The 21,815-nt window shown below is 46.8% G+C and overlaps 1 protein-coding gene across 1 annotated transcript; it reads left to right on the forward strand.

Annotated features, from left to right (window-relative positions):
* The first annotated feature begins 1,395 nt into the window (after positions 1-1,395).
* Positions 1,396-19,894, forward strand: LOC8037430 (multiple coagulation factor deficiency protein 2 homolog). The gene is made up of 4 exons (XM_029971887.4): positions 1,396-1,565; positions 9,779-9,865; positions 11,554-11,663; positions 19,365-19,894. The coding sequence occupies exons 1-4, from the start codon at positions 1,396-1,398 to the stop codon at positions 19,541-19,543; spliced, it is 546 nt and encodes a 181-aa protein (XP_029827747.1). The 3' UTR covers positions 19,544-19,894.
* Positions 19,895-21,815: the final 1,921 nt, after the last annotated feature.

The raw sequence follows: 21,815 nt of genomic DNA on the forward strand, positions 1-21,815 counted from the left end.
TTCTCATTTATGAAGAACCGGCGCTCTAGATATTACAATAGGCATAACATTTTTATAGTCGCGACTTGCAGACTCCGAAGCCAACATTACATGGCCGCGTCTTGTGGACGTGCTCGAGCCCCCTGGTCGAGTGCAACAGGCGTATACGCCGAGAAACCGAGGGGGAGGAGGAGACGAGAACGCGCAGAGACGCTATAGAACGCCGAGCTATGGTTGGAAGGATTAGGGGGTAGACGCAAAGCTAGCGGCCTTTGGCTCTAGTGCACTCGTCGAATCCGCTGGAGCGCAGAACGCCGGCGTCCGGTGTTTGGCGTTCGAGTTCAGAGACTGAGAGACTGGATACTGGGACGGTTTTTTTTTTTTTTTTGAGACTGGGACGGTTTTTCTTTAGACCTAGAAGAAAAGACGACGGTGCACGACTTCGGTCCCCGTCTGTTTTATCACGTTTTATTCTGTCACGCGCAGAACTTCGCTCAGATGTCTGATAACAGCATGATGGCATCGCCTATTCCTTTTATTAAAGAAAAGAAATCGAATATGTCTGGTAATTATAGAAAATTAAAAAAAATATATATATATATATGTGTGCACATGCTCTGCTATACAAATGTCTATGTACCTGCCCAGCTACGCCGTCTCCACTCCGTTTTACTTTATAAAAGTCCGACCGCAGCGGACGTTCCGACGGAGCCAATCAATGAGCAGCGGCAAAAGCGCATCGTCATGGCACTCATCGTGTTTGTGCGTATGCCATCGCCGGCTACACCAACCAAGCGCAGAAAAGAAAAAAAAAGCGCACGATCGCCGCGGGTAGTCACAGTGCGCGATTGGTTTAGTCGGTCATATATATAAAACGCACAAAGGCGACGAACTGAGTGTCGATGCACCGTCGGCGCCGCTCGGTTGGTGTGCATCGAATGGACCTTTTCCACACACCGACGGCACCAGGCGGTGGCTGCACGAACTAAAAATCGAGGAAGTGACCTACCTGCGCTACCAATCGATAATGGGAGTGTACGCTACCAGTTTCTTCGCTCTCCGAGCTGCGGCGCGTGCCCAACGCGAGTTTAAGAAGGGGCATCCGTGGTGTCCACCTAAGCGTCGTGTTTTTCTTTCCGTCCACTTTCTTTTTGTGCAGCACAATTATATATATGCTGAAATTACGTGTTCTACTCGCTGATCCACAGCCTCTTTTTGAATTTCCTCGATTTTTCGTGCCGACTTCCGCCGCTTGGCATCGGGCGCTCGCGCGTGCGCAGAACGCTTCTCGGAAAAGGTCCATTATATATCTATGGAGTTTACACGTATATCTTAGACGTTCGTAAAGGCGAATTTTTCGTGCAGGCAAACCGGCTCAGTAAACGTGAGAAGACAACGACCGAACAGCACGAAGAAATGCTTTGGCGGCAACGCTCGCTTACAACGCTGCTGGCCTGCGCTACGATGCTAATCACGTGGCTCGCACTCGCCGATGGTGTTCGGTCGCTCCAAGACGAACAGCTGTCGGCAGATTTGGCAGACCTGAGGAGCAAGTACAGCGCCGCAGAGATTGTTCGGGACACCGAGTAAGTCGGAGCTGGATAACTGCGTATCACTCTGTTCGAAAATGTTCCCTAGCGGCGCAGTAAAAGGTGCGCATGCGCGTGCACTCATTATATAAGACGAGAACTGCACTTTATGTCGTCATTGATGAGTCCGCCCCAAGCAGCAAACACGCTGAAGTTGGCCGAGAGTCGCCGCAAAGTGGCAGACGCTTTCGCTCGATGTGAGACACTGCAAAACTTGCTGGCGGTGATGCTGACGCGAGATGGGTGTCGCTACGAGGGTTCACCGGCGGTTTCGTTTGTGGGGAGGAAAGGCGCAGGCTTGTAAATGGGATAGACCCCTTTCGAAAATCACGTGCCGATTATTAGTAGGTCGGAACCCCTGCACAATGGCGGAACAACTGCGCTGAGGAACGTGCAAGTCATTCCGTACGATAGCGAACGTCGAAGAAGCGCGGCCAACACAACGAGCCGACGAACCATTCAAACAGCGTCGAAAGTGCAGCGTCACTGCGCTCATCACATTTTTTTTTTGCTGTTTTTTTTTCCAGTGTGCCGTGACGTTGAGGTTTAAGTCCGCCATTGTGCAGGGATTTCACGGCTGTGCACGCGGCGCGCGCGTCGTTTCTTTGGAAGGATTACAGAAACTTGTCCCCAAGTATAGGCCGTTCCGAAAAAGAGTTTCTGGCAGGTACGCCCCCTATAGAGTCACTGAGTGTTCCCAGAGTACAGAATTCCATTCAGTCCGCTTACCGTAAGTGAATCCTTGCAGAATCCAGTTTTGATTGGTTGGTTTAGCCCATGGCGGAAGTTATCAGTCGTCAATTTGGAGATGGGCCCAAAACAACAACAACAAGAAAGTACGGAAATAAAACGTTTCCGCTTTACCACGGGTACGGCTTGTACCAACGTTAGAACACTCAGTTGGGAAACTCGCCGTCGAAACCTGGGCCGCTGGCGTCCACCGAGACCGAGCTAAATACGTCAACAGCGCCACTCTTTATCAGTTGTCTGTACTGTGGTCACCTTGAGCTTTTAGAAAGCATGTTTCTGCGTAAAAACAAACGGAAAAGACTCTTTTTATAAGGGTGTTTTTTGGAGTTTAGTACAAAATGAAGGGCGCGTGTTTTTATAATCTTTAGTTTGCAAGCTTTTGCGGAACAATTACTATTGTTTTTATACAACCTTGCCTCAGCGGTCCTTTGAGGTAGCGCGTCCCGACCTAGGTGCATTTTAACTTCGGTAGTAATTCGCGGCGCGGCCGCTGGGGAGACGGCGGTGGCACACCTGTAACCTCTTCCGCTGTATCTGTTTCGGCGCTAAAATGACCGATTGAAGCAAAAATAGAAGTAAAGTGCAGTTCGTCGAGTGGCCGCTCCGGGAGAAATGGCGGCGTTGTGTTCGCCATTAGCTCGGTTCTGGTGGACAGATTGGGGCCAGTTTTTCAGAGCAGTCTCTATGGCAGTTTCCAAACTGAGTGGTTCTAGTAACGTTGGCTTGTACGGACCGAACGGAATGTGCGTTGACTTTTCTCTAACATTTTGTATATAAAGTAGCCGCTATCTGGTTCGCAGAAAGAGGGTTGCCGGCTCGTTTGCTCGCTCCGGTTGCGCTGGTGCCGTGTTTCAAACTCTACGCCTCAGACGGTAAGCCTAACATTCAACTTCGATATGTTTCGAGGCTAAAAAGGGAGGCGAGACTACGAGGTGTAAGTCACGCACCGCGCAGAAAGAAGGAAAGAAATTTATTGAAGACAAACGAGTGTCGCCACAGACAAAGAAAGTGGATTGAAGAGCTCGCACGAGAACGAACGCTGCACTGTACGCGCTTTGTTTCGACCGCACAGTGCAGCGCCATATTGGGGATCAATTGGAGCGCGACTGCTGCGCCGCGACTCAGTTCTGAAGCGAAGTTTGATAGTTTCGGTCACGACCGGCTTTATTAGAAGGCGACCAGGTCACCCGAGGCAGCGCGAGCGCGCCGCATTTGCTTTTACTTGTTTAGCACTTTCTCTAGTTCGCTGAATCGCCACCGCGTTTTTTGGCTCTGTAGCTCACCACACTAGCAGACGCTTTCGCGCGCGTATCTGTGTATGTCCGCTCCACTACCGGCGACGTTTTGAGGATAATCGCCTGTATTTTTAAAACTTTTCGCATCGTTATTGCGATTGTACGTTCGGTAAAGGGCTACAAACTGATTTAGATCGCATTCTTCTCTGGTCAAACGGTAACAAACTTCCCCTAAACTAAACCAAATGCGCTACCATGCAGATCACTGCCTCGCACCAACCTTCGACCCCTCCAACACTTTACTGAACCGAGTGGAGATTCCAAGAACAACGAATATCCACCTCCTAGATGTCATCACTGACCAGCATTTCGATTTCCATCGCTATGTCCAAAACGCAGTGTCCCGGGGAAAGGTGACTCCTTGGCTTCGTCATTCGGTCCACCAGAAGAGCTAGTCCCGATGTGCCCAGATTGTTGTTCACAGCACTGGTGTTGCCCATCTTGGAGGTTTGCTGCTCGGTGTGGGATTCGGCAGTTAGGCAACTTGTTGCCTCCCTCGAGTCGGTGCAACGTCGCGCTTCCTACCTTGTTATGAGGCATCAACTTGGCCTCCGAACACCATCCTATATCGAGCAGTGCACCTCCTCCGTTCAGTCGGCAGGGACCCGCTTCAACATCGACGTCAAGTAGCGACCACGCGGCTCCTTCTCACTTTTTTGCTACCGGACTCCTCGCTTCCTTTTGCCTCCTCCCTGCGGCGTACTCGCGCTGGTGGAGTGCAGCCCCTTTTAATCCGTTCGCTTCGTCACTAGAACTCCTTCGCACTCAGTAAAGTGGAACTTTAAAGGTACCCCCCCCCCCCCCTCTCCCGCCAGTCACTAGCTCCCTACCAATCAACAGTGCCTCACTTCGAACATTCACCAAGAGCGTCACGGCCCAACTGCAGAGCATCTAACTCAATTTTTTATTCCGATCACGGAGTGGGCTCCAGCAGGCGGACTGGATGCACCATCCTTGTACACCCTACTGATGCTTAGCTCACAATACTATCTATTCTGCTCGAGAAAACTATAACATAGTGACCCATTTTAACTTATTCTATTCAGAGCATATGCTAGCATTAGCGTCTGCCTATTAAATGCGACAGAAATCATCTGAAACCAACGCTATTTTCACACCTTCCCATTGCCTTCCATAGCGGCCGCCGCACTTTTGGAGTTGAGCTAGGGCGGCGCCTAGCAGAACACTCAGTCCCTCCAAGCCGTTCACGTGATATTCCTTGGCCCGCGCGCTCCCATAGAGAAACGCGGATTGACCTGGTGGTTTCGTTACTCTGGGAACATTCAGTGCCTCTAGTGCCACGTTCAGAGTTCCTGCGTTTGGTGCGTGCTTTGCTCCCTTTCCGAAGGTGCACCAACACGCGCGTGCCGGCCTGCGGATTTGCAAATATTGGTAAGTTGTATAACCCGTTGCAGTGTTCACAATATCACCGCCCAGCGTGCAAAATGCCGCTGTCATGCTTTTGCGTGATAAACATGCCACCGTGCGTGCGCGAGGACGTAAAGTTAGTTTTAATTTTTCATTTCGAATTCAGCTCAATTTGACTTTCCAATCTTTTGGAATATTGACTAATATATTTAATAACGTTATTTAGTAAAATATCAACTTCGTGCAGAATGACGGATGTCTTTGAGGCCTGCCGAACCACAGTGATTATTCACCGCAAATCCAAAAAGCGACCGGGATCCTCACGCGTGCTGCTATAGCGCGACATCATGAACAAGTGGCTTGCACTCGATCACCCACTCACCTACCCCTCCCCACGAACACACACACCCATCGACCGACCGACACTCCCCCCCCCCCCCTCCCCACTCCCCTCACACACACACCTTTGCAGTACTGACAAAGGAACTTGCTCGTGAGCCGCCCTCAGCCGAAGGCTTTGTGTGAACGAGAACTCGCGCGCAGAAGTCACATTTCCGAGTCACGAACACGCGCCTCTCTCTTTGTCAGCACTACGCAGGTTTGTGAGATGGAGTATGCGTTCGCGTCTCTAATGTAGACTAAAAGCACGCTAACTGTATTTTGACCTTGACCTGATAAAGCCCTAATCTTGACCTTCATAAAGAATGGAATAAAGCTGTAAGTGAGCCCCGCAACCATTTTCGGTAAGGTATGAGTGGGGGAAGGGCGATTCGGCGGAGTGCAAACAAAATTATATTGGCTGTCACGTTCGATGTCCAAAGCGCAGACGGGTGTTTTTTGTGCGTTTTCTTATTCATTGTACGTGGTTTCCAGAGAGGTGGAAAGTCCGCGGGTCCCCGGAGAATGATGGTTTTTGCGTGTGGTTGCTATGGATAGTATCTAACAAACAACTAGTGCTCTTTTCGGGCGAGGCTCCAACCCCCACCTTTGTACTTTTTCTAAAGCTCTTAGCTTGATGTTTCTCACTGTCGCGTAGGAGTTGCGTAAACATTGTAAAATATATGTAAGCGAGAAGCCAAAAAGGGTGGGCAAATTTGGTTTATCCCTGAAACATGGTTTTGAGCAGGCCCCTGCGTAAGCAGGGGCAAATTATAAAGTTCAAAGTTGTTTGGACTTTATCGGCTTGGGGAAGAGCCAAACAATTTTGGTCATATCTGCCTCGGTGTCTTCAAATGAGGCCATGACGGGCTGGTGGTCTCATCAGCAACGGAGGTGCATTGCGTTGGTTCGCGGGGGCTCCAGAGTACCTAAATGCGTCTCGAGTTCAGTAAACCCACCGCCGTCAGGGGCGCAGACCAAAGTGCTAAATAACGAGCGAGACTGGCGGTCACTCGAGCATAGCGATTGCACAATGCTCAACTGACTCGAATCGCGCAAAGCATGGCATGTGCTGCTGGCTCGCTGCCGAATCATCAGTGACCGGACCGAGGTTAAGCAAAGAGTCAAGTCGTCGGCTGATAGGAGCCACTTAAGACATTGAACCGTTTAATTCCACACTCTAAGCGGTCCACACTACGGAATTTTCGTAGACCGCGGTTCTCCCTCCGCTAAGCCCTCCGCAACGGAGATGCAATGTTGTGCAAGTTACCGAAAATAAGTAACGAAATAGCGTTACTCGTTAGCTTGGGAACGAGCTAACGCGTTACAGAGCTCCGTTATCATTTTGCAAATGTAACGAACTACCGGTGTCGTTACTTGACATGACAAAAGGACGTTATTACGTTTACGTTAGTTTATCGTTACTTTGCGTTTCACTGTTGGTATATGACAGCCGTTTATAATAATCCGTCTCTATAAGCTTCGGCTACAGTACACTTGTTCAGAGTGAGTATTTATTTATTTGTACTTCGCAGCGCCGCAGCATTACAGCAAAGGAGTGGGGGACAGACCACATTTATACGTTGGCAATTCAATCAAACACCACAAGCCAGCAACCAACACTATAAATAAGCAATTCAAAGCAACACACAATAATAAAATTTTGAAAATTTCACTAACGCCAAAAATACTAACAAAAAAAGTCACATTGCATTGATCAAGTTACTCAAAGATTCACTCTCGGCAGAATATGCAATGTATATCCTCGGACACGTGACGCTTCGCGAGCGCGATTAGAAGAATTGAACCTTGGGACCATAGCACCTGCCTTAGAAGAAGAAACCGCTTTGAAAATAACGACCGGGTGCAAGCCACGTAACGAACGAAAAATAGACCTCTTTGTGTAATCAAAGTTAATCCAGCAAAATAAACGTCACCTTGTTTCTTCACAAACCAACGTCGCATTTCCAATTACAAACACGTCAGCACCCGGCCACCGCTGACACATTTGTTTTGGTTCAAAGCGTGGGGACCTCAACGCTTCCAAACTTAGAGTTTATCCTTTCTGTTGTTACCTTGACAGGACGATAACTTATTTGTGTTGAAAATTTTCATTTGTATGAGAAATTTTTGTGTCGAATAAACACATGTGAGTCATACCGGATATATAAGAACATATAATAACCACATAAGACCCATATAAGAACTATATGAGAAATATATAAGATATATAGGAACATATAAGGAGCCATATAAAAAACGTGTGTGAAGTTTCTTATATGGATCTTATATGTTCTTATCAGGGTTCTCACCAGGAATTTCTAAGGGGTGGACATTACCCGAAAAGGTAAGGGGGGGAAGGGGAGGGGGGGGCGCTCGTTTTTTTTTTTTTTTTTTTGGGGGGGGGGGGGGTTGTTGCATTTGTTTATTGAACCCCCCCCCCCCCCCCCCCCCTTTTCTGGGCACTGCCGGCGATGCGCCGCTGAGATAGAGGAAGAGAAAAAAAATAACGAAAAAGAAACACGATGAGCGCCCGCGCTCTTTGTTTGAAGCAGTGTGGCAGTGGCGGCAGTCAGCGATGCAATAGCGAACGATAACGGGGCGGTGCGCGGACCTGCTGAGCACGATGGCGACGGTCTGCAGCCATGTGCGCAAGCAAAATCGCATCGTCAACCCGCGGCACTAAAAAAAAAAAAAAAAAAAAAAAAAAAATTGAGCGGCGGGCGGTAAGTTGGAGCGGTGGGTGGTCAGTCAGAGCGGTGGGCGGCCAGTCGGAGTGGTGGGCGGCAGTGGGAGAACCCTTTTTCTTATATATATTATATAGTTCTTATATGTTCCTATATATCTTGTATGATTCATATGTGTTTATTGGACAAAAGAAATTTCTCATACAAATGGTTTTTTCACTAGAGGGATGTCACCAGCTGGGGTAGCTGGGACGCTGAGGAAAAATCCTTTGAGCGTCGGCGGACTGCTGCCTTCTGAACGGATGTCTATTTCCAGCGATACGGCCGCTCAGGGTACGGCGACGGTGATCTTAGCAGCTTCTATGTGGAGAGCAAGTCTTCTGCTTCCTGGCTTGCGGTAACGTCAGAACGACGCCATGCTCTGATTGGCTTTGATTGAAAGCAGTGGCGTACCAACTTGTTTTTGACTAAAGAAGGAAACCAACCCCCTCCCCCAAGGGCCGGGGCCCTTGGTATCCCTGGGCGCCGCCGGCCAGTGTTTGCCCTGGCCAGGGACGGCTGCTGCAAGGGGGGCGAAACACATGCCTTGCCCCCCCACACACTTTGAGAACTGGTGGAGGGGAGCCTCCCCCCCCCTCCCCCCCCCTTTTGGCACGCCCATGATTAAAAGGATTGTGGGTGGACCTCAATGCTAGATGCCTCGAGGTCTACCCACTATCCTTTAATCGGAGCCAATCGGAGCTCGGCGTTCTGACATCATCCCAACCGCTGTGCAAGAAGCAGACGAACTTGCGCTCCGCGTACAAAAAGACTGCACCAAGGACACTTTGCGCTCAGCGATAATCTCGGGCCTTTTGGGCGCGGCCGTGGGAACGTTAAAAGTGTCTTCCGAAGGAGTTTGAAATGACGCAGCTTATACATAGCTTTGTTGGCGTTTCTCAGCCACTTTTAGGTAGTATACAAAAGAAAAATTATCTTGTTTTCAAACATTCATCCGGCCATTTTTAATCAAAAGTCAAGAGTAACGAGTAACGTAATTTGATTGGAGATACCGTAAAATTATAACTACATTACTTTACTCTTCAGTCATCTGGGATTCTAGTAAGTACGTTAGTTATGAAACTAACATGTTATCAGTAACGTCGTTAGTTGTAACGCGTTAGTTCCAACGCTGCGAAGAAGCCGCTACTGCGCCTGCGCGCCGATGGCCTTGACTGTGGAGTTGCGGGTATCGCAGCGGGTTGCGGAAAGCGTTGCGGGACGGAGAAAAGGACCTACGAAAACTCCCATGTAGGAGCGTATACCGAACGAGCGACTAGGGCTGACGCCACACAATACACGATGTCAAATTTCAAGAAAACGCAGGCAATTGTTTTTTGTTTGTAATGTAGTCATGCACAGCACCCAACGGACGGGCAAGTCGGTGCCACTTCATAATTAGGCCGTTATTAGGGAGTTTTCGTAGATCGTTTTCGCCGTCCCGCAACTCTTTCCACCCCCCACCCACTTCCCCCCCCCCCCCCCCCCCCCCCCAACCCGCTACGATACCCGCAACTCTAGAGTCAAGGCTATCGGCCCGCAGGTGCAGTAGCGGCTTCTTCGTTGCGGAGGGCTTAGCGGAGGGGGAAACGCGATCTACAAAACTCCCTATTAATATCGACGCTAATCCCCTAAAAGAAGGAACGTGATACTTTGGTGATATAATGATAGCATCTTGCGGCTCTGTTTTCAGTCACATCAGGAGAGACCTCTCCCGGGTGCTCCATTTAGCCCAGCTGGGAGAGCTGGAGACCGAAGAAACCACCTTCTATTTTATGAGGTCTGTGATGTTATGGACGAATAATTCGCTTTTAAATCAAACTGTGAATTGAGTGGACATATAAAGACTGCTTCAGATATCTGCGTTTCGACCACGACCGGCTGTGTCTTGACCGCTCACGTGTGCTTATAACGAGAGGCTACTAGGCGTCGCCATGGGAACCGAGTACCGGGTGATAGAGTTTTAGGGAACCGTTTTAGCATGTCCGATACTTTATGATGGGTCCTCCGGTACGCACTGCGCATATGCTAGTCTTCTGTTTTAGCGTATGCGCAGTTCGTACCGGGGTGCTCATCGTACCGCATCGGGTGCGTAAAGAAGGTTCCCTAAAACTCTCTAATGGGTCGTAATGGAATGCAACGCAACGCAACGCCACGCCACGCAGAGCACTCAGCGCAAATGTCTGAATCAGCCTTTATGCTCCATGCGACAAGTAAATTTAGTGACGAGCTATGGTTTGCAATGTCGCAAGAGAAGCGCTTTCCAAAAGCTTTTATACCTCGAATTCCCTAACCCTTTCAAAAGGTATCGATGGACTCTGAATGCCTTCATTGAATATAGGCATATTAGGGGTTGCGTGTACATTCCGACGCATCGGGAAGGGAGCTAGAATAATGGGCGCAGGCGGATAGCAAGCTCAAAGTTTCGACTCTAGAGGTCGGTTATACCAGGTTCACTTTTGAGGCGTCTCTGCATATCAGCGATAAGACGGAACAAAACCACGACAAATACGAGCGTTGAACGCGAACGGCAGACCTTGATGTTTAGTTCCCCTGTCGAGGGGTGGCGCCACGTGTCACTGAAAGCAGAAAACACAGAAAACGTTTACGTCGAAAGCCAGTTTGTACAACCGCATTTGCTTGATAACATTTGCGTACATCTTTGACATCGCTGTGATTTAACTAATATCGCACAAAGATCACCTCCATTTTGATTCACCGCGGTCGTCACGGCATATTTCGGGCACATACTTTGAGTTTCAGGGTGTGCGATTTGGTACAATAGCCAAATTTCGTTACCTCATCATTTTAAAATAAAACAGAAGCGCCTTAAAATTTCGTAAGGTTTAAGCGACCGCTAAAATACACCGGTGTACTCGATTCTCCTCTTGCTCCCTGAAGCGCCTAAATTTACTGCTCATTATACTATACGTCCTGATGTCGATGCCATTCTGTGATTTTTCTTCGCGTAGGTATTAAAAAGTGCGCCGTACTCTCAAATTAAGACCAACACACGATTGCAGCCTCGATGTGACGGGTTGTGTGTGATGCACTAGGTGCTGTAATTGAGGCAAAGCAAAGCAATTGGGAGTCGCCATTATGTTTGAGGAATAATCATTTTTGTGTTTTTGTAATCATATGGTCCAGCATAGACAAAAGAACCCAATTAACACAATTCATAAAAAAAATACAAAAGCGCTTTTTTTTTTTGGTAGGGGGAGGGGGGAGAATGATAACAACGCAACTGCAACCATACAAAGGTCAGATTTCTTTGTAAGTGTACCTAAGAGCCCCCGGGTGGAGTCATCCCCGAATTAGCACACACCTAAGTATGCCTGGTTATGGTTAAAAACCCAGGAGCAATTCGTTCATTTATGAAATGTACCCTTACAAAAACCCGGCGAATCTAGCAGACGACGTGAGAGAGGCGTTTTTCAAAAGCAGGACCGTGGCGCCATCTCTGTGTAGGATGCACGACTACGACGACAACGACAAGCTGGACGGTCTGGAGATGATGCAGGCTTTCGGACATCTTATGGAGCACAACAACGAGACAGCTGACGAAACAAAATTGCTCGGTAAGGGCTCTATGCAAAATACCTTTACCAGAATTTTACAAAAAAGAAAAAAATGTATGAAAGAGAAAAAAAAGCTGATTCCACTTTTTAGGCGCCATCCATTGGCCTACCGTGTTCGCCCTTTTCGTCTAAATACGAATGCAATATTGCTAAATTTTGGTTTAACGTCATGTGGAACGTGAGGATCATATCGAGGGTCCGCATGTTTTGCATTAATTGGTGTTTAGGGTTTACGAACGCAAGTGTATTAATTAGCACTGCAGATGCCCTCGAGTATTAGCCGCATGCACGCTGCGGTAAAGTGCAGAACTGCTCTCTGCTTTGGCTTGTATTTGAGCAAAGGCAACGGGCGTGCGTGAGCAGCGCCTTTCAAAAGCGTACTGAACTTGTCTGATAGATCGTTCAGTGAAAGAAAGTTCCAACGCTTAGAGCTCGTACTCTAAACGTTTCCCTCGGGACCATGAAACGAGAAATTCATTAACAATTCCTTCGCAGGAAACGAGATAATTTATGTTATCTTTTATTTTTTTTTTTTATTTTTTACGTTTGCTACATATTGGTTTAGAATTAATCTGTGGGCACGGATTGGTTTCTTGATGCGCTAATTGTCTGCAAAGCAACTCGGGGAAAATGAAGCAGGGTGGCAAGTTCTGGCGCGGTGTCGTGTGTCGTTATTCATCGGAGCCGGTCCCCTACTGGGTTCGAAATGCTCAGTGCGCCTGCAAATGTGCTGGTATTCTCACAGTTCGGCTCTTTTATTTTTTCCCCGCACTATCTGACAACGATTGCGAACCAAATATCCCCCGCCACGTTGATGCACCCCAGTGGTGGCCGATCCAGTACTCGTGCCCAACCCGGGAGCCGCTTTGGGCTATAGCGATTTAACGTCACATTTCACTACACGGACTTAGGTGACCCGAATTTCATCACTGTCATGCGCTAGGAAGTGTCGTACAAGATAACGCAAACTTCGAAAAATTCGAGCAAGAAATTATTGTAGGTTGCTTTCCCCACCGCATTTCACTCCCAGGCGAAAAATACTGGGTCACTGGGTTGGGGCCGCAGGCGCGGTGTTTGGTTTATCCCAAATAGAGCCATACTGCAAATGCACAAAACAAGTCATGTGCGAAAAGTGAATTTTGAGCTCGAAGCCAATTCGTAGCGAATAGTGGTTTTGGCCGAATATTTTCGAATCGAAATATCGAATAGTTTCTCTAAGACCGCGCACCCTGCTTAAACGAAAATTCAGCTGAACTCGTGAAGGGTGTTCCCAACTTTCCATCTGTCCGCCTCTAAGCTCAGTTAATTTTAATATAGCTATATTTATTAACCATATGGCATGCAAACAACAAAATTGTCGCAGCTATCCTAATCGAGGTGGTTTATTATTCTGCTTGCTATATGCAAATATTTGTTCTTCAAATACAAATTTGACAAAAAAAAAACAAAAAAACATCAAAACAAGCACGAATGATGAGCGCGGGTTGTCCAGGCATCACTGTTTAAAGCCGCAATCAGACTGCTCATACATCATACAAAGGACAGTCGGCATACGGATTAAACGCGAGTCATCGCGAGATTCGTGCTTCGAATGCCGCATGGAAATGAGTTCAAGGAGAACACTTGGCACGCGGCGTTCGAACCACGGATACTGCTGCTACTCGTGTTTGCACACTGTCTTTTGTATGGTGTATGAACAGTGTGACCCCGGATTAACTATCATACCCCATTCACGCGGCAGCATAAAGGTGCTTTCAGCTAAGGTCTTTTAGCTAGAGGGTACCTTTAGTAAAGGGCATTCGGTATCGTACGGTGAATAAACGGAGGATCAATGCAAGGATTGATCCTCCGTTTATATAGCAGTTTATAGCAGTAACTATTTGCGGCATGTGAAATTGCATGAGAGAGATAGAAACGCATTTCTACATGACGAATTGAGCAGGACGAGCTTGAACGAGCCGTGCAACGCACACTTCAAGGCGGTTCAATCAAGAAGCTGAAGTATTGTTTCGTAGTGAAAGTTGCGTCTATTTAAAGGTTCGTTCCATGCGTTCGGCTACCTCGGATAGGCGGAATATTGCGGCAACACTTCCTAGAATCTAAGGCTTTAGCGCTCTTCTCGTGACGACCGTCACGAGAAGGTCATGGAAGGTCATGGAGGCGCGCGTCGAAGCGCCAAAGCGAAGACAATGCGTGTGAATCGACCGTCGTAACAACGCGCATTTACTCACATAAGCCTGCCTCATTAGCTAAAATGAAAGCTTCTAAATAGCATCTGGGCTAGTAAAAGCTTTATAGCACGGGCAAAATATTCCACCGCTAAATAATTGGTATGAAGTGGCACGAGGTATGCATATAAACCGCCTACAAAAAAAAAAGAAAAGAGATTGTTCTAAGTCAAACACATTGAGTCACGCAATTATTCCGTTGGGAATGCATATTTTATACAGAATTACTTCGACAAATTGGCGAGACACGCAGTGATGGACACAACGAAACGGATCACAGTAAAAATCAGGTAGAGGTAGTCAACGAGGACATGGCTAGACAAGGGTCACTTCAATCATGTGAGCGATTTTAACGCATGCAATCACTGAGTTTTTACGTTATACCCCAGCAACGTGCAAAAGTAATGTAATTTCCATCGAATTACATTATGGGGTTGGCAAATCAGCTAGTGACGCTCGTATAGTCGCTCAGGATGGTGAGCTGGTTCAATATTAAAATATAATTTAATGAAAAGATATTAACGTTTTCGTGTGGAAGCGATACTAAACTTACTATTAACTATCAACTAATCCACTTCTTTCTATCGGCTCCAGCTGTCTTAGAACAAAATATAATTTATTTTTACACAATAATGCTATTTCTTTAATACAGTTGGGATTTTAGTAGGAACGCCGTAGGAGGCAATAAAATAACATTAGTATAAATAAATACATTAGCCCAAATCATGCACTTTCAATAATAGCACATAAGATTGTTATTCACCTTCCGGGGAAAACCTGAATGTAACCACGCATATTTACAGATGTCGACGCAATTGCACACGAATGACGACGGAGAACGAGGTTCCATTCTATCATGAGATTAAAGCAACGACTGAAGCACCCTACTCGCGTCCTATACATGAACAGCAAAGCCCGTAAATAAGTTATTTCTCGCCTTTCGACCGTATAAGCGCCCCGTAATATCCGCCACGAAAAACTTTTAACAGGAACTCCAAGAACTTTTTCTCCCTGTTGAGGAAGAGAGGTCGATCCATAATCGACCAGTGCCATCGTTGACTACTGGCCACACATGTCACTCACACTGTAACAGGACCACTAATCCACGTAAATGTTGTAGTGTCAAGAGAACACAAAAGAACCACACACAAGAACAGCGGCAGAAGCGTGGGACGAAAGGCTTAACTTCGTCGACCCATCTCTTACTCGTGTGCGCTCCCTGCGGCGGTGACTGAATTTTTTTTTCTTCACTTCACATCTTTTTGTGAAAAAGTATCGGCGTTCCTTTGCAGACATTCAGAAGCTCACGCACAACGCAAATTTATCAGAATCGAGACCCGTATGAGGGAAGAAAATGTCTCCGCCGGAGCAGGTTTATTCGAAAAGAGTGGGGAGCTGCGTGACTGCATTGTGGACCCTCGGTTAGGGGATAATCATAAATATAAATTGAGTGCTTTCAACCTTGGCAACGCGTGGTATTACGCTTATATATACAATAAATTATACAAGACTGCGCATTTAAAACGTATATTAATGCCGAATAAATGCGCACGAACAAGTCACGCGACCTGGGTGAGCAGACGACGCGGCCGGAGTAAAGAGCACCAAAGTGGGCACCTTCTCTCGACTTGGCCTCCCTTCTCCGGGCCAATCTGACGTCACGACTCGGAGAGCTACGGCCTTAGCTTCTAGGAGGTGTTCATTGCGGCCGCCATGACGGGGCCGAGATTCCAGGCAGTGCATCTCAATAAACACATCGAACTGCTAAAATATATTGCTTTCAAGGGCCTTACCTAATTCGTTGTAGTTGCTGTTGTTTTGCTTCGTTATCCATGAAACCACTGAAGGCAGGCATCGTACAAGCTAACTCTAAAACGAGGGGCTTTCCTTCGAGACTTCTGAAAATCAGGGCTGGGCAGTATCGCGATACAAATGTATCGCGATAGTATCTTAGAGGCGCTTTCGAGTGTCTGTATCTCTGTATCGAAATACGTTTGAAAAAGTATTTGTATCAGCAGTCAAATATATTTATAATGTATCGCTTGTATCGCAATACTTTGCCAGACCTATGTATCAAGTTGTTACATTTGTTGCCGTTTTTACGATAAATATAAAAGATAAAAATGTGAATTTGGAGAAATTTCCTTCATAATTTATAAGATGAACCCACCCTATATCAAAATCCATCGCAATAACAACCATGGAGGAAAACCTGTGGTTTAAAGAAGGTGAGTTTCATGAAAGCCCTCCACTCTTTTCAACGAATCCCGGAGAAAAGCTCACCGGAGATAAGCTCACCGGAGAAAAGCTCACCGCAAAACCGGCGGATGCGGAGAAAAGCTCACCGGCCATTGAGCGTATGCGGAGAAAAACTCACCGATTTTTCTTCCTTTTTTTATATGGAGGCTGTTGGACCATGCGTAACATATATCAATTTATTATCATTAAAATTCGCCAGCTTTGTAAAAAATAAAATGTTCTTTTTGTAATATTTGTTAAGCTTATTGGGTATATTGCTCCCAGATCAATAATTGCGGGCGAGTGTTTTCTGTGGTTTATTCTCTAAGCAAAAAAAAGCCTAACTGAAAATTTTATAAACTTGAAGAACAGGAACAAGTTCGAAAACTTAATAATGTCTGCCTAAAACCTAAAAATCAAAACTGTAAATGCCGAAAATCCGAAAGTGCATGCGCAACATCGCGGTGCCTGAAATTCTCTTCGAAGCTTTCGTTAACCTTTGAAAACAGGATAAAACAGTCAGCAATATATCGAGGCTCCTTTCTTTCACGCACATGCACGTTTTCTAGCCGTTCGTGCTGGTGTTTCGACACGTCTCCTTTTTGTGATAGTGCCTTTCTACGGTGAGCCACGCATAATTTTCTGAGCTGCACACTGGCACCATTGTTACTCGTGACCTATATAAGAAGTAGTCTTCTGTAAGGTAGCGAATAGGGCGAGTTGGTGAACGTTACACATGATGAAAACCGCTCAAACGACGACTACGGAGTGAAGACCACAAACACGACATGACGGAGCTGTTCTCGCAACTAAAGGTTTGTTAGTGAAATTAACAGGAAGAAAACAGCGTAGCCGTCAGCTGTCAATAAAATGTTGCGTGTTTTACCGGTCTACGAAGTTCTGATTTCATACTTACGGCTTCATTAATAAACAGAAGGGGTGCTTACTAATTCCCGAGGAATTAGTAAATATTCCCAATGGACTTCAAGAACATTACAAAAAAGAGGACATATTTTAATGACTCGACGAATGCGAATTGTGCTAAATTGGCACGTTTAACGCAGAATCCGCTGAATTAAAAAAAAAAAAAATCGTTGAGCTTTCTTCCTTATCCGCTCAAAGGCCGGTGAGCTTTTCTCCGCATCTGCCGGTTTTGCGGTGAGCTTTTTTCCGGTGAGCTTATCTCCGGCGAGCTTTTCTCCGGTGAGCTTTTCTCCGGTGAGCTTTTCTCCGCCGCCACTTTTCAACTTATAATAGAGAACGTTTTAAAGGAGTTGAGACTAGAAAAAGTATACAGCCCTGTTGTCGAATCTCCTCACACTATGGGTGACTCATAAGCATATAAGACAACAGTTCAAGATGCGCCGTCACGGCAAAACAGAGTTCATTTCGTGCAAACGCATTTTGTCAAGCATGGCACGCTGTCTTTACCGCTGTAAACTGGTAAGTAGGGAGAGTTGGTAAACGTTGAACGAAAACGCGCCTGTCTGCGTTCTGTGTTCTTTCCTCGTTTGTCCTTGTCGTTTTGTGTACGATGTTCACCATATTCGGGCTTTACCGTTCAGCAACGATGTGGTCCACCGGGCGTGACGTGTTTCTTTAGCGGCACTAGTTCGAGATAAGGGGAAGTACATAAAATGACACAAAAAGAGGAGCACAAACATAAATTGCCAGTTGCATTCGCCACGGACTACGCCCTCCCCACGTAGCACCGTTCAAGAACAAATGTATTTCTGTGTGTATCTGTATTCCGGAATACTCTTTCGGCGTTTTTTCAGGAGTATCTTAGGGATATCTCGTTGCATATAAGACAAATGTATCGTAGTATCTGTATTTTGGGCCTTAAAAAGGCATGTATCTCGGTATTTGTATTCCCGAATATATTTTGAACTATCTCTGACCAGCCCTGTTGAAAATAAACCTCCAACATCGCCAAACATGCACTTGTAGATCCTGATGCCAGTGCTTGGAAGTCAGTAAGCTAACATATAGACTTTCGAGCTCTATGGTGTTCTTTTCGTAATCCCTCGTGCTGTTTAAGTGGGCGTAATTTTGAAATAGACACGTTCATTGATGCACGTGATGATTGAACCTGCAATCGTGAATATACGTTTCTTGCCAGCGTATTTCCTAACGTTTGTGTTCAGAATTAATACAGTAATTACTACTTAGAAATATTAAATTTCTTTTATCGCATTAGACACCAGAAACTTATATATCTGTCATTTTTATTTCAGGTTAATGGGCCTCAGCCTACTCCCAGTAGCTGTAAAGGGAGGTTGGCAAGTTCCCTTTAACACAGGCCCTCCCTTAGTTAAAGGGACCTTTACGCTGTCGTGTTGAATGGGGCATATTACTATCGCATAATAGCGGCGCGTAAGCCCAATTTAATGCGCTTCTCTCCGAGCACTTGTGCACTGCGGAGAAGCAACACCCGCGGAGCCCGTGAGCTCTGCGGGTATTGCTTCCACGCAGCGCAATAGTGCTCGGTGAGGAGCGCACTCAACGATGCTAACTCGCCGCGATCAACATTTCCAAAGGTACGAATATCGTGGTTAATCTCGAGGTGAATATCGAATAGCGTATTATTCGAGACTACTATTATAGATTCGAATATACGCACAACACACGAGAACATGCCCTACGGCCTAGCAGAAAAAATGGCAGCGAGCAAGAGATAACTATTAGAGTGGGTAGACCTCTCCAATAATCGCTTTCTGCACATTTTCGTCTACTGGCCTCTGAAACACGTTCTGAACATGCGCACTGACTTTCTGGCGCGGAATATTCATTTTAAGTTTTACATTCAGTTTCATCCCGGTATATACAGTTTTATCCCGGGTGATAAGCGCGTAGAGGCATTTACAAATACATTTTTAGGGGATGGTGGCAACGATAAAATTAATTGCATTGTGTCTGTGTTTAGACAGGGAGGAGTTGGAGTGACGTCTCCGCTGTAGATAAGATATTTTAGCGGGTGCAGTACGAGTTCTAGCCTCAGGTCTTTTTAAGCTGCATCACGCAGTAACAATACACGACCGCACGCCGGTACGATGCTCATCCAGGCCGAAACGGAAACGCGCGGGGAGTGAACCCAGGATTCATATGTACCGTAGCGCGAGGTTTGGGTTTACGTTCTCCGAGCTAAGACGCGCTAACACACTCGGCCTCCGAACGTCCTAGCACTCGGTGATTGAATGGCGTCAACGGCGGTCTAAGTCACTTTGTTTTACAGGCATGGTGGATAGCCTGCTGTCGGTGGACGTGAACTCGGACGGGTACGTCTCGTACCCGGAGTGGATCTCGTACGTGAGGAGCGCCAGGAGTCCGCAGACGCAGCTCCCGAAGCAGGAAGACTCCAAGGAACGATATGAGGCCCGCGAGGCAACGCCTCATCCTCACCGAGAGCAGTGAAAGCGCCATCGAAAGTGCACGCCGAACATGAAACGACATTCGTCACCGACTCCATTTTTTCTCTTTTCTTTTTTTGATGACGCATTGAATAGTGCGCGCTTCAGAGCCCGCAGCTTTGCAGCGTACACCTTTGGACGAACACACACACAGACTGCGCAACCAAGTCGATCTCAATGTGTATATACGCTTATGCTTGAAAGTCTGTGATAGATCCGGTACCGCACAGTGTATATACGTAAGATTTTGATTTGTGATTTGCTTTTTTATATTAAGTACGTAGGAATCGCTTATCCTTTTCTTTTTTTTTTTGTAAAAAGCTTAATAATAACAATGTTTGAAAAAGTAATTTCCCTATACTTCACTATTTTTATGCGCACGGAAATTAAACGATACCCTAAAAATTTTATTCGTTTACATTTTATTCTTTTACGCTTAGGACACTCCTTATTCCAGTCATCGAGATATCAGTTCCACAATTTGTTCGTGAATGACCGTGAGTTTTACCACCGGTCGTTTGTTTCCATACTTATTGTTTAGATACAAGAGTAACAAATCGCCTTCTCATAGGGTTTCCTGAGGAAAGGGAGCATGTCTTGGAAGCCAGGAACTTATGGCGAATTCGGGTAGTCAGTCGTCGGCAACTTAGTTTGCCGGAAAACGGGCAATAGTGTCTGCGTGGTTACGGCAGGCGCGCACCGTTCGGGTGGTGATTCTCTGGCGAGCACCGGCAACTTTTCGGCGCTTTTTCCGCCCGAGCTCCGAACGGCCGGGCGAGCGGGCGCCAGACTGTATCCGCTGTCGTCACCTCCGGAGGAAAGTGGAGGTCAGTGAGGAAATAACGTCTCTGCGTGGCCTAGTGAGTAGCGTGTCTGGCTCGCAACCGAAGGGTCGTGGGTTCAAATCCTGCTTAGAATTATTCAATCTTTTTTCTTTATGGCAAATGGATCACCTTACGAAGTGAAATCATTTGAGACTTGTGGCGACCTTTAAATCCCATTACAAGTCACGTTGTAATCACTTCCATTCCACTCGTGACGTCACGTTTCACGTGAGCGTTGTAGGTTCTTTGAAATTCCCGCGCAAGGTCATGAGGCTGTGACGTCATGACCCTATTGACCAATCAGGATTTTCCCGTCAAAACGCCACCGACCAACACCGACGCCAGCTTTACTGCGAAACAACTTTCTTAACCCCATCGCGTTAAAAAAATGAGCGAAAGAACGAAAATGATTTGAAGCGACTTCGGGAGCTAACACTCGAGTCAATCCAAGCCGTTGGGACCATACCTCTATGGAATTAACGGCGAGAAATTTGGGTATCGCCACTTGGTGGAAAAGGTTTCACAACCCAGAGTGAGAATACTTTAACTTTCTCTACTGACGCACGCACATGCAATGCCAAGCTTCTATGCCCTACGAAAATTAAAAAAAAACGCGTGGGTAGCACGTGTACTACCCAGAGACGAAACTGCGAACTGTCGCGGGAGACTGGTCAATTTCCTGTTCGAACGCCTCTTTCCACGCAGCGAGAGGGCAGCGCCTTGGATGAAATCGCAGGGAGCGCTGCGTACAATAAGCGTGTTGTTGTAGCGGCTACCCGCCTCACCCACTACCTTCTTTAGTCTCAACAAGTTTAATGAGAAACGCATTGTTGACTTCTCTGCCCTCTTGGCAAGAACATATTTACCTTTATTAGGCTGTGAGGTGCACGCGGTGGAAAATAATGACAAAGCCTGGAAGATCGTCACGTGACGCGGCTGCCGAAAGTGAAAAGGTAGAGCGGCAGAACAAGATTCGGCCGAGGGGTCTAGCGCACACCAGATCGGAGCACTTGGAGCAAAAGCTCGCGCTGCAGAACCCAGGGATCCTGGGTTCGAGCCCCACCCCTGCCCTTTTCGATCTGGATGAGCATCGTACCGGCGTGGCGGTCGTGTATCACTACTGCGTGCACGTTAAAGACCCCAGGCTAGCGGTTGTACCGCACTGGCTAAATGCTCATCTACAGCTGAGACACCAGACGCCCACTGAGGCAGACTAACTTTCGGCTGTACAAACATACACACAACAATTTTTGCTTTCGGTATCTATTAATGAGATGGCACCTTACTAAAAAAAAAACAGATGCACGAGTGTCTTGGGAATGGAACGAGTGAAAATGCTGGTGTTAGAAATTTGTAATCGCTGAGTCCCTGGTGATATGGATTTGTTTTGGAGCGCCTTTTCCTCTGCAGATCTAGGCGCGTGCAAGCGCGAGCCTGCATTTGCTGCAGCGC

The sequence above is a fragment of the Ixodes scapularis genome, unplaced genomic scaffold, assembly GCF_016920785.2.
Source record: "Ixodes scapularis isolate PalLabHiFi unplaced genomic scaffold, ASM1692078v2 PGA_scaffold2__306_contigs__length_199485367, whole genome shotgun sequence".
Classification (NCBI taxonomy): domain Eukaryota; kingdom Metazoa; phylum Arthropoda; class Arachnida; order Ixodida; family Ixodidae; genus Ixodes; species Ixodes scapularis.